General features: G+C 33.5%; 1 protein-coding gene and 1 long non-coding RNA gene across 2 annotated transcripts; both read left to right on the top strand.

Moving 5' to 3' along the window:
• The first annotated feature begins 654 nt into the window (after window positions 1-654).
• LOC121223381 (uncharacterized) lies at window positions 655-6,900 on the top strand. The gene is made up of 5 exons (XR_005920722.1): window positions 655-1,113; window positions 1,222-1,508; window positions 1,659-2,146; window positions 2,235-2,323; window positions 6,081-6,900. It is a non-coding gene; the product is annotated as an uncharacterized lncRNA (long non-coding RNA).
• A 4,573-nt stretch (window positions 6,901-11,473) lies between these two features.
• LOC107927264 (transmembrane protein 184B) lies at window positions 11,474-15,956 on the top strand. The gene is made up of 6 exons (XM_016858301.2): window positions 11,474-12,132; window positions 12,221-12,294; window positions 12,571-12,720; window positions 14,052-14,337; window positions 14,863-15,096; window positions 15,192-15,956. The coding sequence occupies exons 1-6, from the start codon at window positions 11,977-11,979 to the stop codon at window positions 15,555-15,557; spliced, it is 1,266 nt and encodes a 421-aa protein (XP_016713790.2). The 5' UTR covers window positions 11,474-11,976; the 3' UTR covers window positions 15,558-15,956.
• The last annotated feature ends 2,913 nt before the right edge of the window (window positions 15,957-18,869 follow it).

The raw sequence follows: 18,869 nt of genomic DNA, 5'->3' as shown, positions 1-18,869 counted from the left end.
AAATAAAATTTTTTTGAATAGTTTAGTGACTTCAATGAAAACTTTCGGATAGTTCAATGACCATTCTGTAACTTTTTATAGTTACATGACCAAAACGTAAACTTATTAATAGTTTTGATATTTTTTGGTGCAGCTAAATTCTTAGAATTTAAAATTAAAGGACTAAATTTCAAATGTGTGAAGAGTGTATGGATTGAGAGCATTAATAAATATATTTTAACAATTCAATTATTTAGATTATCATGAAAATTCAAACCTAATAATATTAACAATTATTTTTTATTAGACCAACCATAAAACCCAAATTAAGTAAAAAAAAATTAGCATTTTTATCTTCATGTATCAAAATGTATAATTTTTACCAAATGTAGGTACTATATTAGAAAATATGTCAAACTTGAGTACTAAATGATGTATTAAACCTTTCAAAAATAGTGCTAAAGTGTCTTACGAAACGATCCCATACTCGAAATTAGAAACCTTCCACAAGTGTAATATTAGCTAAGCAAGTGGCAGAATCCAATTTAATAATAATTAAAAGACTAGATTTCAAATATGTGAAAAATAAAAGGATCGAGGGCAAAATTAAATCTATTTTAACAATTCAATTATTTTTCTTATTAATATAAAATAATTTTGGATGGATTTTTTTTTCTAAAATAGACTGATATTATATAAAAAAGAATAGCTCAAGACAACAGCATCTGAATCGTCAAAAGAAAAGAAACATGAAATGACAAACGGGACAGTTGGCAAGCACCAACAAAAAAATTAAGAAACAAAACGCCTAGAAACTATTGAAACCAACCCATCAGAAGACAACGCTTGAGCCAAGAAACCACTGTCCTACCCTCAATATCAGTCATATCTCTCATCACCATCAGCATCTGGAACAAGTAAAATGAGAGGACAAGCCCTATGAACGATCCTCCTCCGTTTCCAGAGCACAACAAGATGAACTCAGCTCCGTCGGTCCCAAGCCAAGCGGTCTTGTAAAGCTGCGAATAGGACAGAATTAGGCACGCCGGTGAGCCAATCTCCATAGATCTTTTGTCTTCGACCCTCCAATGCCAGTATATGAGCCGCTTCATTAATCAATCGAGGCACTGCAAGGTAAGATATCTCCTCAAAAGACATGCCCAACATACATATATGATGTGTAATCGGTCTGAGCATCGATTTATCCTTCTCCTTCCTTTGAACATTTTTTATAACTGTCAGCGAATCACCTTCCACAACCAGTCGACGGAAAATCATCCGCTTCGCGAAGATTAGCGCCCTTTCGCAAGCCCCTTGCTTCAGCCACAAACGCATCAGCAACATCAGAAAAGAGATAAGTTTCTGCCCCTAAAATCTCACCCTGAGAATTTCTGGCTAGAACTGCTGTAACAGCATGCATCTCCTCCTTTAGGAAAGACGCATCGAAGTTTAATTTGATAACACCCGGTTCTGGTGGTCTCCACATCTCCTTAGTCAGTGTTCTAGGAGAGGAACAGAGAGACATCAAAGTAAGCTAAATGTTGTGCACATGTCCCCGAATAAACCCTAATACCTCCTGCATCAAAAAATAACCCCTTCATAGACAAGTTTATTTCTATAGAACCAAAGACTCCAAATGGAAATCACAATTATTTGCTTTTGTTGTTCCTCGGCTGCAGAAAACATTTTAACAAAATGGAGCGTGTGTCCCACTGAATCATCGAAAGAAGGACTCTGCACTGTTAACGACGCCTACACCCTCTGCAAAATACGACATGACCACAACAAGTGATCAGAATCCTCTAGCTCTTCCTTACACAGCGGACACGATGCTGCTGCACACAAGGTCCTCCTCCCCAAGTTACTAAAATGAGGCACCAAATTATTCACCAACCTCCAAATATGTATTTTAATTTTCCCTGGAATGTTTAAAGACCATAATGCATTGTAAAAAACTTTGTATTCCTCACCACAAGAGGATTTGTACTTAGAATCACGTAAGTGGTCAGAATTAAGAGCCCGATATCCACTCTTAACAGAGTATTCCCTAGAACCCTCATGTTTCCAAACCAACCTATCCTCCTGACTGTATCTAGAGATGGGGATAGTGAAGATACGTTTCGCTATACTCTCATCCACCAAATTATAAACCAGCTCCCTATCCCAGGTATTAGTTTCCTTATTGATTAGCTGATTGACAGTAGTCTAATTAGGCCTGATCATCTGCACTGAAATTCGATTGTTCTCTCTTCCAGGTAACCAGAGATTGATGCGATCACCCTTCCCAACCCGCCACAGCACCCCTTCCCTGACTACCTCACGAGCATTACAAAGATTTCTCCAGGTAAACGAGGGGTAATATCCAATTTTCGCTGAAAAAATATCAGAAGACGGAAAATATCGGGCTTTAAAAACTTTGGCTAACAAACAATGAGGTTGATCAAAAATACGCCAAACCTGCTTTGCTAATAGAGCTTTATTAAATAAGAACAAATTTTTAAAACCTAACCCCCTCCCAAAGCACTTCGGTTTGCAAAGCATCTCCCAACTGCTCCAGTGGATACCTTTCGATGACTTTTTATTTGTCCACCAAAATTTGTTCATAATTCTTTCGAGCTTACGGCACAACGACTTGGGCAATAAGAAGCATTGCATAGCATAAATTGGAGCAGCTTGTAGTACCGATTTAATAAACACCTCCTTCCCTCCCATAGAAAAATAGCGTAACCTCTAACCTTCCACACGTTTTCTGAGTCGATCCTCAAAGTTAGCAAAAGCCCACATTTTCCTCCGGCCTACAATCATAGGCAAGCCCAAATAATTTTTCGGGTTCTCAGCCTCCCGAACTCCTAACTGGTTAACAATAGCTACATTTGCATCAGAGTTTACATTCGCCCCAAAATAAATAAAAGACTTATCAAGATTCACTCGCTATCCTGAAACAATTTCATATTCCTTTATTATATCCCGAACCACTCTTGCCCCACTACACGAAGCATCACCAAAGAGAATGCAATCATCCGCAAAAAACAAATGATTAAGGGTCAACCTTTCCCTACCGACAGATGCACCCATCATTCGACCCGTTTGTTTCGCATCCTGTAAAAGCGTAGAAAATCCCTCAACACAAATCAGAAAAAGGTATGGGCTAAGAGGGTCACCCTGTCGTAGCCCTTTTGAGGGAAAAAACCAATCACTGTTTACTCCATTGAGGCTAACTGAGTAAGAAACAGAACAAACACACCTCATAACAAGCACAATCCAATCAACATGAAAGCCTAGATGCTTCATCATTCCAGCCAGAAAATCTCATTCTACACGATCGTAGGCTTTACTCATATCAAGCTTAAGAGCAAAGTTCCCTTTTTTTCCTTTTCTCTTCATTTTGAGTGAGTGGAGGATTTCATAAGCGATCAACACGTTATTCGAGATAAGTCTTCCGGGGATGAAAGCTCCTTGAGCTTCATTGATACAATTCCCCAAGGTATCACTCATCCGAACCACCAAGACCTTCGCCACAATTTTGTAGATAACGTTACAAAGGCTTATAGGCCTAAATTGGGACATATTCTTAGGTTTGTCCACTTTGGGAATCAAGGTAATACGCGTTTTATTAATATCACCAGTTTCAGTCTGACCATGCAAAATAGATAAGCAATACTTTGAAATCTCTTTACCAATAATATGCTAGTATCGTTGAAAAAAGATAACTGGAAATCCATCAACACCAGGGGCTTTCAAAGGGGTCATTGACTGAACGGCATTAGCAACATCCGTCTCAGTGAATTGTTGCAACAAACTAGCATTCGTGCTATCAGTAACCCGCGTCTCTACTAGTCCAAAGAGATGCTCATTCGATCCCATTTCTAACGCAGTAAACAGCTTACCAAAATAATCTGAAGCTATCTTGATAAACTCGAGAGTAGAAGAAGCTCGTCTGCCATTCTCGTCTTCTAATGCAGAAATTCTACCACGGAGGTGACGTTGTACCGCAACCATATGGAAGTACTTGGTATTTCGATCACCATTGTTTAACCAGTTGACACGGGCTCTTTGCTCCCAAAATATTTCTTCTTTGTCAGCTTCCACATTAAGCCCTAATTGAACCTCCATAATTTCCTCAAGGGTCTCGTCAGAAACTTCCCGATAATATACACTGTTCAGTTTTTCTTCTAAATCCACACGAGTCTTCTTCTCTTCTCTATCCTTTGACTTACTCCACTTTTGCATTTAGAGGCCAATACTCTTCAACTTGCTCGGGACACAACCAGATGTATCCTCCCACCATCTTCGAACCCTTCCCTCAAATGAACTATCCAAGCACCACTTGGCTTTAAATCGAAAGGTCTTAGCTTCGTTACTCCTACTCTGAGCTTCCCACCTCGCCCTTATAGTGTCAAGAAGAATGGGGCAATGATCTGAAAAGGAGTGACACAAGTGTTCAAGTTGGTAATATGGGAAAATACTTACCCAGCCCAACGTAGCAACTCCCCGATCCAGACGTTCATGTATGTTCGTAGCAGCGAATCTACCTCTTTCCCATGTGAACCACCTTCCAATAAAACCTAAGTAATTTAGACCACAATCTTCTAAGGTCATACAAAAGTCCTTCATCTGACGTTCTGATCTAATACGGCCCCCTTTCTTTTCGAATGACTTGGTGATTTCATTGAAATCCCCCAGAACAACCCAAGGAATTTATTGCTCATTGCTTAATTGTCGAAGTAGATTCCATGAAGCAGTTATACTCCGTTCATCCGGATTCCCATAAAACCCTGTTAGCCTCCAAAAAATACCACATTCAGTATCATGAACCTCAACATCAAGATGGAAAGAGGAAAAACTCCTAAGCTTAATCAATGCATTTCCATTCCAACCCAGAGATAAACCACCTTTAGAGCTGATAGCTCCAACATCAATTCCATTCGCAAAGCCACACTTCTGTCTGACCAACTCCATCTTCCTAGAACTTAATTTTGTCTCCATAAGAAACAAAATTCGGGGATTAATGGCCCTCAATTTATTTCTGAGCCTCTTTACTGTTAGTGGTCTCCCCAAACCACGAACATTCTAACTTAGTATTTTCATAGATCCCGGCTGCTCCGATCACCAGAGCTAGCCGATAAGTACATAGACCTTGAGCCTTCCTTTGATCCCAAAAAATCAACTGGTTCTTCCACCACCCTCTGTCGCTTCTTCCATTCCACCATCGCTACAGCATCATTTTCCTCCTCCAACACAATATCCATGGCCCCTTCCCGAACCCATTGATAGTTAAATCCTCTTCTCCCCATTTACGCCAAATGTGTTGCTCACCAGCAACCTTCTGTAATTTTTCAACAAAATACTGTGAACCATCAGCTTCACGTAACCATTTGCTCACCTCCAAATCCCTACGACCCACCACTGCACGCAGTGATAAATCCCAACCAAAAATAATTTTTGAAAGCTCAATTCTTAGCCTAAGAGGACAAAAACTCTCCCCATGCCCTAGTTTTCCACATATAAAGCAGAATAGGCTTAGTTTTTCATACTTAAAGCGAGCATAAGTAGTCATAGCCGTCCCAATTTGAATTTTCTTCTTCTGTTTCAGCGAAGCAGCCACATCCAAACAGACCCGAACACGCATATACTTCTTAGAGCCCGAAGCCAGGGTAGCAGAATCATACCCAATAAATCCTCCACAAAAGTTCCCTAATTGTTTTACCAACTGTTCAGACATCAATCCTGGAGGCAAATCATGAACTTGTACCCAAAATTCCGTGGAGTTTAATTCCAACATCGCCGGGTTTTCCCCATACGTGATTCTTTTCAATATAAGCAAATGATTATTGAAAAACCAAGGTGTTCTAGCAAGCACCCTAGCAATGTCTACTTTATTAAAAAATAGGAATAGATACCGTTTTTCCCCTAGATCCGTAATGCAGATTCCTCCAATATTATGCCAAATATCAGCCATCGTATTCCGTAGAGAGGGGAAATGAACAACACTGTCTGTTAAACAGTGCCCCACAAGAAAAAAATTGGGAAATACTTTCCACTGCTGCTGCATCCTCTTGGATCGCGTCTTCCTCCTCATCCACTAACTTTAGATTTGCCAGATCATCTTCCATGAGAAAAGCAGTCAAAGCCAACAGCCAACAGGACTGGGATAATCAAAGTCAGAGTCAACCAAATAAAGAGAAAACCAAAGAAAATGTGCCAGGCGGCAGACAAAAAACAAACGTGCCAACCGGCAGACTTTAGGGTTTGGATCAAATTATTTTGGATGGATTTAATGTCTTCATTTTATGAATTCATAATCAACTTTTATTATATGGATAAATTACATTTAAAATCATTAAATTATTAGCAAGTTTGACATTTTGGTCATTCAACTTAAAAACAAATAAAAAAGTTACAAAATGTCAATGAACTATTCGAAAGTTTTCGTTTAAGTTACTAGATTGTTAAAATCGTTGTTATATAGCCGTCTTTGTTCGCACCGCTTGCATCAATCAAAAGTTCTCGTCCCCCTTCTTTTCAATGGTTCAATTTTTTTCATGAAACAACTTTGAACTTGACGAATCCACGAATCAAAATTTAAAAAACTTTCTTCTTTGATCTTCAATACTAATCATCATATTGACTTAGATATTAGGCATGTTCTTCTACTCATCAATGGATATTGATCTACCATATCAATCGTTAAATCATCGCTTGGAGCTAGTTACCTGAATTTTTTATAAAAAAAAATCCTTAAAAGTTTAGTGACTTAAATCAAAACTTTTTGAAATTGAGTGACCAAAATATAAATTTACTAATAGTTTAGTGATCTTGAATGTATTTATCCTTTTCGAAGATTTATGTGTTAAATAAACATTGATGTAGTGATAAACTACTGTTTTTTATATGTATTAATTAAAGTGTATTATTTTTTTATGAATAATATTTAGATGATAAAATATGTTATCTTAGTAAAATTGTTAAAATTAATTAGTGATAATATTGCACAATTTTTGAAATAGAAACATTGGTATAACTTTATAAATAGGATTATCTTATTTTATTAAATTGATGAAAGGAAAATAAATACAAAAAATATATATTGTATGGTTTCTTACTTTATTATGTAAATCATGAAAATCTTTCTTCACAACAATATTCTTTTTTTAATTTCACCAACACATTTATATCTGAGATTTTTAAATTCTTAAGTATATTTTTCAAAGCGAATTAACAATTACTAAAGAATAATTAATTTTTATTACAAATTTGAATATTTTAATATAGAATCGATTTACAGTATCAATCGTCAAATCATCATTTGGAGTTCACTACCTAAATTTAAAAAAAAATCATTAACAACTCGGTGACTTAAATAAAAATATTTGAACAATTCAATGACCATTTTGTGATTTTTTGAAATTAAATGATGAAAACATAAAATTATTAAGAATTTAATAACCGTGCGCGAAGTTTACCTTCTTTTTTTTTTTCCTATTCAAACTAATGTACCATGTACGTGTTAAATAAATATTGATGTAATGATAAATGACTTGCTTAAAGTTTAACATTCATAAGATTAAAAACACTAAGGGTGGGTTTGGTTGGGCGATTGGGTGCGGTGCGTTTAACTTACTTTTTGTCTCACGCTACAATATCTAATCTCACCGCCACCGCTGTTTTTACACTAACCGCAGGTAAACGCACCGCCCATCCAAACTCACACTATAATTTACTTTCATTGTCACCATGATTTTTACACTAACCATACGTAAACGCATCGCTCATCCAAACCCATCCTAACTACGAGATTACTGATGCTCCATTTAGATCCCATTTTTATTGTTGTGGTCTTAAAGGATGTATTTGGATGAAAAGTTTTGAAAATTTAGAGAAATTTAAAATGATAGTATTTTAGATTTCATCAATTTAAAATGCTAACAATTATAATCACATTATTTGAATAAATGATTATTCTATAAAAAAATTGGTTATTCGATTTTTATGAATTAAAGAATAATACAAAAATAATAATTATATTAAAAATAAATTATATAAAAATATTACACATGTATATCATTATTTTCGTAAAAAATTATAAATATTTTAATAAAATAAAATACTAGAATTAAATAAAAATAATTTTTGAAGTTTTAATATTTATATTATAACATGACCATGTGTATTAAAAAAATAAAATTATAAAGAATTTTGAAAAAACCACCTCTTTAAATAGAAATTGAACTACTAAAATTTCCTCTTAAATTTACTCACAAATTTTAAAATTCTTCAATTCTTTTACGTAAATCCTCTTAATCTCTCATCTGAAGACACCCTTAGTACCAGAGGCAGATACAGGGGAGGTTGGTAGGGGCCCTGACCCCCCTAAAATGAAATATTTCTATTTAGACCTTTGAATTTTTTTAAAAAATTTAAATTAGTAAATGTAAAATTGTACTTTGGCCCCCTTAAAATTATAAAAATTTAATTTAATCCTTTAAAAATTATAAATATATATACTATAAAAAATTAAAATTTCATTCATCCCCTAAAAATTTATTCTGACTTCGCCCTGCTTAGTACTATTTTACTTTGATTTTATTCAAACATCACCGCGTCCACAATTTCATGGCTATTTGATAAAAATGGAAGTTGATCGTCTATGAAATTGACTAGTGGGTCAATATAATTAATTTTTATGTATTTAAATAAAATATCTCAATATAATTATTTTTATATACAATATTACATATAATATAACAAAGTATTAAACATAGGTAAACTATTTAAATTTATATTTTGGTCATTAAGCTTTAAAAAGTTACAATATAGTTATTAAATTATTTGAAAGTTTTCATATAAGTCAATAGAATATTAAAATCGTTATTAGATGGCATTCTCCATTTGCACCACCTGCAGTAATTGGAAATAGAGTTGTCCATGGGTCGGGTCGAGTTGGGCCAAGTAAAAATAAGGCTCGACCCGAAAAATAGGTCTAAAATTTTTTCCAAGCTCGACCTGGATAAAAATGTTAAAACTTGAGTCCGGTTCAGCCCGACTGTATACTTTTTTTTATATAAAAATAAATTTAGAAATATATAATACATCAAATACACTGAAAACATTAAAATAAATAACACTAATATAAGTATAACTTAGCAAGCAAAAACCTCTAAAATAGTAGCAAACTTAATAATAAAATAAGGGTTATACAATATTCAAACAATAACAACAAAATAGTAACAATATAATAGCGAAATGATAACAAAACAATGAAAAAACAATGGCAAAACAGTAAAAAAATAGTAGTAGTTTATTTTTTTTGCAAATTCGGGCTGAGCCAACAAAAGCTTACTCGAGGTTCGATCCGTTTAGAAAACGAGCCTTATTTTTTCAAGCCCATTTTTCGAGCTGATGTTTTTCTAGACCTGTTCATGGATCGGGCTACCTGCCCAAGCCTGAAGGCCCACTCAAAATTTGGGAGGATTTGGCAAAAATATTAGGCTTGAAAAATGGGCTTTAGCAAAAATATTAGGCATATTTAAAATATGGGTCGGACTCGGGCTTGAACATTCAAGGCCCGAACTTGGCCCGGCATGACCCGTTTTAAGTTTATAATACTTTATATTATGTTATTTTATATATTATGTAATTTAGCACACATTAAAAAATACACCTATATTAAATATATAATACTACTATAATGCAAGCATTAAAATAATGTTAAGAATATAAAATATTTCCATAAATAAAAATGTATAAGATTATCAAATATCAAAATAAAATAAAATAAAATAATTTTTAAAAAATTTAAAAATAATATGGGTGGGACTAAAATGAGATTGGGTTAGCCTTTTGCAAAGATAGACAAGTTCAGGCAAAATTTTAGGCCCAAATTTTGGGTTGAGTCGAGCTTAGGTAAACATAAAGTATGTTAATATCATACTTAGCTCTGATCAGAACCCAGCTCGAACCATGAACACATCTAATTTTTTCCTAAACCTCCCACTTTTCGAGCGGGCCTTCAGCCCGACCAATACACAAGTCTAATTGGAACCTTTCATTCCCCTTCTATTCTATAGTTAAATTATTTTCATAGAACAACTTTGAAAATCACGAATTTGCAAATTAAAATCGAAACAATAACTTTTTTGATATCTGACATTAACTATTGCAACGACTTAAATCTAAGATATGTTATTCTATTCATCAATGGTACTAATCTACTATATCGATCATCGAGTCATCATTTGAAACTCTCTAGCCAAGTTTTTTTTTTCTTAAAAAAATCTTAACAATCCAACAAATTAAATGAAAATTTTCAAAAAATTTAATAACCATTTTTTAATTTTTTTTAAATAAATAAAAAAACGGTGATTATTATTAATTTTTTAAAATTTAAAGTTAAATTTAAATAAATAAACCTTATCTATTTATTTATTTTAATTTAAATTCGATTAAGTAATTGAAAACAACTTAAAGTAGTTTAAAATATATACATATTCAGCAGAAGTTTAAAATTTTGGATAAAAAGTTAGCAGATAAAAGGAAAAAACAATTAGTTAATTATTATAAAACTGAAAATTCTATTTTTAAAAATTTTAAAAATAATAATTAATACAGAATCACCAAGATGCCGACACAAGTTATTACGTCAACAGTTAACATAACCGCACTGTTTACCTAAGTTTCGGTTCAATAATATTAACTTCGATCTAATTATTATAGGGTAAACTGCTAAAATAGTCACTATTGTTTAGCTCATGTTACATTTTAGTCACTTGTGTTTGAAATGTTATGTTTTAGTCATTTACGTTATCGCGTTGTAATATTTTTGTCTGACCCATTAATTATCGTTAACGGTGTAACAGTAAGCTGACGTGACACGTTAAATCATCATTTTAAACAAAAAATTTAGGTTAATTTATACAATCGGTCCTCATATTTTTTTTGTTTTAAGCAATTTTAAACAAATATGCTTCTTCCTCTGTTTTCCTTCATTCTCAATTTCTTTTAACGTAGTTTTTCTATGTTTGCCATTTGTTAAAACTAGTCCCTATACTTTTTTTGAACAATTTAATTTTTCCGAGTGAGGCAAGCTTGTGGACTAGTTTTATAAAAAATGAAAAACATAGAAAAATTATGTTAAAAGAAATGAAGAAGGGAGGAAAATAGAGGGAGAAACAGAAGAGAATGAAAAATAAAGAAAAAAATAAATTGCTAAAATTAAAAAAATATAGGGACCAATTGTAAAATTTAACCTAAAATTTTCGTTTAAAATGATGATTTAACGTGCCACGTCAGCTTACCATTATACTGTTAATGATAATTAACGGTTTAGTGACTAAAATGTAACCTGAATGAAATAAAAATGACTATTTTATTAGTGTTATTTAAATTTGATTCGATTTTCAATTTATAAAAAAAATTATTATCGTTCAATTTAAATTATATTATTAAATTATATTCAATTTTAAATTATATTTTAAAATTATCTATCGGTTCATTTGCCGAAAACAGTAATAAGTTTTGGAAAAAGGGTAAAGCAAAATTACGGTTATGGTATTTGTTTGGGTTGTTTGCATTGTAAGGAAGAAGAGAAGAAATTTATATTAAGCTACTAGTGTGCTGTTTGATTCTTAAGAAAATCCCCAAAAGGAAAAAAAGAAAGAAAAAGGAAATTACTTTGTCTGTGGGAAAAGTCGGAGAGCCGCCATGTTTGGCCGCCGGCGGAGTGCATAAAGAATCTCCCCAAGCCAAACACTGCCAGATCTGTCTTTGAGGATACCATTTATTGGCCGTTAGGGTTTCACCGTCTCGATTTTCCGATCGTAGTTCAACTGAAGCGTTCAATTACATGTCACCTCCATAAATCTGAATTCTTTTGTTTGCCTCCTAATTTAGCAATCGATTTTTAGATTTTGGCGTGATAGAAATCCAATCCCACTTTGTGTTTTTGTTTTTTACCTACGAAAGGAACGAGAAAAAAAAATACGGAATTCGGTCTCAGAAATGGGTGATTTAGTGCCTATTTACCTCGTCATCCTCGCTTTTTTTTGTACTGCTGGAGCCATTGCGTTGGCCGTTCTTCATATCTACAGGCATCTTTTGAATTACACCGAACCTATTTTTCAGAGATACATCGTCCGCATCATCTTCATGGTTCCGGTCAGTTATTTCTTCGCTGCTCTCTTTTTTGGATTATTATATATTTTTCTCATACTGAATTCGTTTTCTTTGTGTCTAAATTTCACAGATTTATGCCTTGATGTCTTTCTTGTCCCTTGTTCTACCACGGAGTTCAATCTATTTCAATTCCATCCGGGAAGGGTTAGTATGCCCGACTGTGTGTGTGTTTGAATTGATCGTTAGTTTTTATTTTGCACTTCATTTCCGAATTCCATATTCTTCTAATCCGTTATCCCATTTAAATGTGTATTCTACGTATGTATATTTGGGTTGATGGATTAATTGATAGGGATGGTGTATGGATATCAAAATATGTTAAAATTGTTAACGTCTTCTATTCAATCATAGTGGTTCACTAACCATGTTTTGCTGGCCTTTATAATTTTCTTTGACTGTTATCCCCTTTAACTGTTTCAGATATGAAGCTTGGGTCATTTATAATTTTCTTTCTCTCTGCTTAGCATGGGTTGGAGGTCCAGGAGCAGTTGTGCTCAGCTTGAGTGGTCGAGTTTTAAAGCCATCTTGGTATCTGATGACATGCTGCTTGCCTCCTATGCCTTTAGATGGGTGAGTATTGGATGGAATGCAGTTGGTTTGAACATTCCATTGTTGTGCACGTCCATGCATGTGGGAGTTTAGGCATTTGTGGTATCGAAAATATCTTTGCTTTCATGATTAGTTTAGATTTGGGAATTGACATTTAATAAAATGGTTTAGAGTTACAAAATGCCTAGCATTCATTTCTTGGGTAATGTTTGATATGGGTAATGTTTGTCAGAAGTTCACTTTTTCATTTGAGAATATGTGCCTAAGTAGAAGGGTTTAAGCAGCTTGGTTTGTGGTGCGGTTCAAGGAGAAAACATAAGCAAATCAATAAAACTAAGGCTCAAAAGCAAGTAAGATAGAAGCAGATCTGTTAGAAAACACAGAGTTCAATCAACCTTGAGTTTCTGAAGTCTACTAATTAAAAAGAAAATTAGTAAGTTGGGCGTTAATCTGCTTTACAGTTTATTTATATTAGGGTTACAAGTACAGCTTTAATGCTAGCACTAGATTTAAACTCTAAACTTATAACATTAGCTATCTATCAATATGTCTAGTGAATAAGATTAAAATAATAAAGTAGCTGTGTAGTAGTTCCTGCATCATTCTCCCCAACTTGGAAATTTCGAATCCAGTGAGAGTAAATAGCCTTTTATTTTGAGATTACCCTTGCCAAATTGACTAGAGTGACACATTTCCGCTAACCTTTCTTTTGAAATTATGGGGAAATTGACAATGCCACTTGATCTTATTGTGAATTGAAGATAAAAGATCAGATATCAAAGCAGCATGATTTAAATGAACTTTGTTAATATGGCTTCTAAGGTAAAGAAGAGCTATGTGCTTGTGCCATCCCTGTCTAGACCACTTCCAAATGCTAGAACAATAACAGTTCCTTTGAACTCTTAACAATTTCTGCCTCATCTTACCTTAGATCTTTACCTATTAGTTTGATATGGGTAATGTTATTAATTGCTTTCATATTGTACCCTAAATTAAATGACTGGAGTAATTGTGATTAGAATTAAATTATAACACTTTTCATATTACATCTTTAGTAATCTCAAGTTATAGGATTGTTTATATAAATATGATCAAGGACTTGACCGTTAATCATTAATACAAATGTAATCAAGAAACTTATAGATAATATGAAGACCATTACTAGATATATTACAATATAACAAGTGTATTTTAGACAAATCATTGGCCCTACACTAACAAATTCCTCCTTATATCTAATGTCATGATTGATTGGGAACTTGATAAAAATTTATTTTTTGGGACTTTCTTGTACTTTACGCTTCATGAATTCAACTTAAATTTGATTGCTTGCACCTGAAACTGCAATGTAGGCGATTTATACGGAGATGCAAGCAAGGCTGTCTGCAGTTTGTCATCCTGAAGCCCATTTTAGTCGCTGTTACACTCGTATTATACGCCAAAGGAAAATATAAAGATGGGAATTTTAGTCCAAGTCAAGCATATCTCTATCTTACTATCATCTATACAATCTCTTACACCGTGGCTCTGTATGCTTTGGTGTTGTTTTACATGGCATGCAGAGATCTCCTTCAGCCATTCAATCCAGTTCCAAAGTTTATCATCATAAAATCTGTGGTTTTCTTAACCTATTGGCAGGTAAAATCTTGTGTGCCTGTTATTTCCTCGCATACTCAAGCATGCAAAAAGAAGACAAATCCTTTGTTTTTGGCTTTTAGATACTTTTATCTTTCCTTCTATTTCATTGCATCACCCTTTTGTTGCTTTTTGGTGATAATCATCATTCAGAAATCTTGTTAGTATCTTTATAGCAAACCTTGGGGATGGTGAATTCTGGTTACTGGAATGCAATCTTTCCTAACCTGTTTGCTGTCCACATTGATATCATCTTTATGTTTTGTTTTATAGGGGAGGCTGTTTTTCTATATTTTGCTTTCCCTTTTTATACTGATGTCTAATCATAAGACAGCAGTTCAAAGTTCTGGAAGTGCTGCGACGGCATTGTACAATGTATTAAACCCTGTAAAATAGAAGGCATGCCTATATTGATGGTTATCCATAACATCTTGGGTTGTGATGGCATTGTACTGTTTGTAAACCTCATCTAGTTGCGTAGGTGCTAAATAAACTCAAAACATCCCTTTCTTTTATTTCTTTTTGCAGGGTGTTCTGTTTTTTCTTGCCGCAAAATCTGGATTTATAAAGGATGCTGACGAAGCAGCTCAATTTCAGAACTTCATTATATGTGTTGAGATGCTTCTTGCTGCTCTAGGTCATCTTTATGCATTTCCATATAAGGAGTATGCTGGTGCAAATATTGGTATGTCTCGTGGTTTTACACGAAGCCTTGCACATGCCTTGATGTTGAATGACTTCTATCATGATACTGTTCACCAGGTGAGCCTTACTTCTGTTGCCATTTCCCAAAGGTTCCTCTACTGGATTCTTCTTCTTTTGTTTAGGGTTATTTATGGTTTTTATCATATTCGCAGTTTGCACCTACGTATCATGATTATGTACTGTACAACCATAATGATGGTGATGAGGGAACAAGGAAATACCGGTCGAGGACTTTTGTGCCAACTGGGCCCGAGATGGATGCTGCTAGAAGAAACAAACACATGATTGGAAACAAGCTAGAAGATATTCAGCTATCCAGTCTCCCATCATATGGTACAAGCGCTCCCCAAAACCCTAGCTCTGTACCAGATTCTACAAGCGGTGATCTTACAAAATCATCACTGCTTGTGGACCACTCAAATTCTTATTCAGCGCCATACGATATGTCACTTATTGACATGGATCTATCCAGTTACCCTTCAAAAGTTCCTGCAGCGAAAGATACTGAACCTAGGTGACAAGTTTGTAGTAGCATCCTTAAGACAGGCTAGAAAGAAGGCTGCATCCTCGGGGACTTAGGTTGGGGTAGGGGGAGTGAGGATGGAGTCGGGAGTGTCTGACATAACATTATTTCTGACATTGGACAGCCTCCTGTGTGAAGTTGTGTGTTGGTTGGTGATTGGTGATTGGTGTGGATTTGCTTACGACCTCAGCTCCTGGTATTTTCTCTCTTTTGCCTGTGTTGATTTCAGTCACACTGTAAATTATGGTCACTTTGTAGCTCTCGTAGTGGAGCATCTGCCTGCTGGTAGTTGTCTGATTTTGTCGCTATATGCTCTGTAGATGCAAAGCACTTTAGGTCATATTTGAAGTATCTGAATTGGGCTCATGAAAATTTGGTTTCCACTTTTGATTCACTTTCAATCTTGATTCTGTTTTTGCTTGTTATTCAAATGATGTCACCATTTGGTATCGTACTATACTATACTTGCCGTAGTATAGCATCAAGATGGATTCATGTATTTTGTGGTGTCATAATTAAGGCTTGTGTCCAATTATATGTGAGACTTAAAAGAGTCCAATATATATATATACACACTTGGGAGATGGGTCATTTGGCATTTTGAAAGTTTCACCCATATTTTCTCAATGGCTTCCACTCATGCCTTATTCAGTGAAATTCAACGATTCTAGCCATTCAAGGCTACTACCAAAGAATAGTTATTCCCGCCTCTTCTGGAATAGCCACCAAATCTTTTTCCCAAACCAAAAATCATTTTAACCTTAATTTCAACCAATGGATGGCAGACAAATCAAGAAGAAACAGAGAGAATGATGAAAGTGAAATAAACAAAACTAGTTTTGGAAACTTAATATTATTGAAGATTGAATTAATTCACAATCGTTATAAATAAGGGTTTTTTTTATTTATTGGTGGAAGAGTGTTTAATTTCTGAATTTTTGAGAGAATGAGATATGAGATAGTAAATTAATACATGTACATTTTATATCAAAGAGAATCGATTATTCTATCAAACAATAAATGGGTCTTTGTATATTAGCATGAGGTGAATATGGCCAACCACACTAGTTTTTAACAGTATAAATGGAAAAAAATTTTATAAGAAAAAACCAATCTATTTTTTGATCTAATGTACAAAGATTAATTTATCTTTTTTCCAAGAAAAAAAGACATAATGCAACCTGACCCTTAGTTAGAGGTCTCCAAGGGTTGGGTCGGGTTTGAGTTAGGCCCTAACAAATTTTTTGGCCTGCTTGATATGCTTGGGCTCGGCTCGTTTGTATTAAATTTTTTTATATAAAAAATTTAAAAAGTCATAATACATCAAAAACATTAAAACAAATGTTTTTCAACAAATTGAAAATAAATTAAAAAAAGTATTTATACTTAAATAACACTAAAATAGGTACAATTTAACAAGCAAATGCTTCTCTCTACAATAGTAACAAAATTAAAAATAAAACAAGAGTTATATAATATTCAAACAATAACAACAAAATAATAACAACATAATAGTAAAATGACGGCAACATAGTGGTAAAATAGCAGATTTTTTTATCAAATTCGGGTCGAACCCGAGCAAAAAACCTTACCCGAGGCTCGACTCATTTTCTAAACGGACCTTATGTTTTTGCCTAATACCATTTTTTGAACCTATACTTTTGTTCAAACTTTTTATTTTTTAAATTAGACCCCACCTATAGACCTATCTATTCTATAGTATAAAAATCTATATGATAAATTTATAGTGATTTATTGGGTAATTAGAAACGAAAACACATTATGTTGACATTATAAACAAACAAAAGCAAAACAATATCAATTAAATATGATATACATCCGCAAATACACACACATTCCTTTCCTTTGCAAATGATTGGATTCCACTCCTAACATGGGCTTCAATCATTGCACATGCGCACCACCCATATATATACATATATTAACAAGCAAGTTTAATATTTAATTCAATCTGTATTAGTATTGTTGTCAATGTAGGAGGATGTGAGTTCAATCGTTTAAGTGTGCTGAAACACATTATCTTCCTATTTAAAGGTTCGGGAGAGACTATAAATAATTCTAAACATTGTATAAGAAAATAGATATGATAAGAACCTATAATAATCCGGAAAAGAAAAGGAGAAAATATGTACAAAATTACAATAACTGTATGTGGATGCTGGCCATGTGTGGAAAAGTAGCTACAAATTACAATATATTTATGTGTGCTGCAGCTGGAATACACTTAGGTTAACTACAATGCAAGGCATGTGTTGTAAGGTATGAAAAACAGCCAAATTTTATAATATATTATATTACATACATAGTATGCATTTGACCCTAAAAAACAACACCGGCCGTTTATTCCCTCTTTGTACCGCACTCTTTACATATACTCTTAGATTATATAGGGATAATATTTTATTTGAACTTTCGACTTCATGAAAAAAATCGGTTTATTTTTTATTTAATTTTTCGTTTTTTTAGTTATTAAATTTACTTTATTTGTTAAATTATTATGTATGTGGATGTTATATCATCAATAGTGGCGAAATTAGGAGGGCTGGCAGGGGCTGGTTTCCCCTAAAATAGATTTTTTTTTCATTTAGATGCTTTATAAATTATATAATTTTAAATTAGTAATGGTAAAATTATACTTTGGCCCCCAAAATGATAAAAATTTTATTTAATCCTAATATATTATTACAATTTTACTATTGTAAAGATATACGATTTAATTCCGACCCCCCAAAATACTTTTCTGGCTCCGTCACTGATCATCAATTATAAAAAGTATTTTAAAAAGTATAAAAATTATATAAAAAAATTTTAAAAATTTTAAAAACTAATTAATTGTCACGTGTATGCCATCATTTGGGGGTGATTTGACAAACAATCAGGAGCAGAACCAGGAGAGTTGGCAAGAACCCCGACCACCCTAAAATAGAAAATTATTCATTTAGATTCCTTTATAATTTATAAAATTTTAAATTAGTGATGGTAAAATTACATTTTACCCCCTTAAAAACGATAAAAATTTAAACTAATCTTTTAAAAGTTATAAAGATATAGACTATTAAATTTCTGGCCCCCTAAAAAAAATTTGGCTTAAATAACTGAAAAATTAAATAAAAGAATAAAATAAATTTTTTTTTATAAAGTTTAAGATAAATAAATATCAATTTTTCCTTGTATATATATACATGATTGATCATCAACTTTGACCACGTAATTCATTGAAGTTCAGTGAAGACTTCAAGTTCCATTGTTATTTCTTTTTTCTTTCTTTGTTTGTGTATTAATTTCA

The sequence above is a fragment of the Gossypium hirsutum genome, chromosome D11, assembly GCF_007990345.1.
Source record: "Gossypium hirsutum isolate 1008001.06 chromosome D11, Gossypium_hirsutum_v2.1, whole genome shotgun sequence".
Taxonomy (NCBI): Eukaryota; Viridiplantae; Streptophyta; class Magnoliopsida; order Malvales; family Malvaceae; genus Gossypium; species Gossypium hirsutum.
This window is presented reverse-complemented; position numbering and strand designations above follow the sequence as displayed.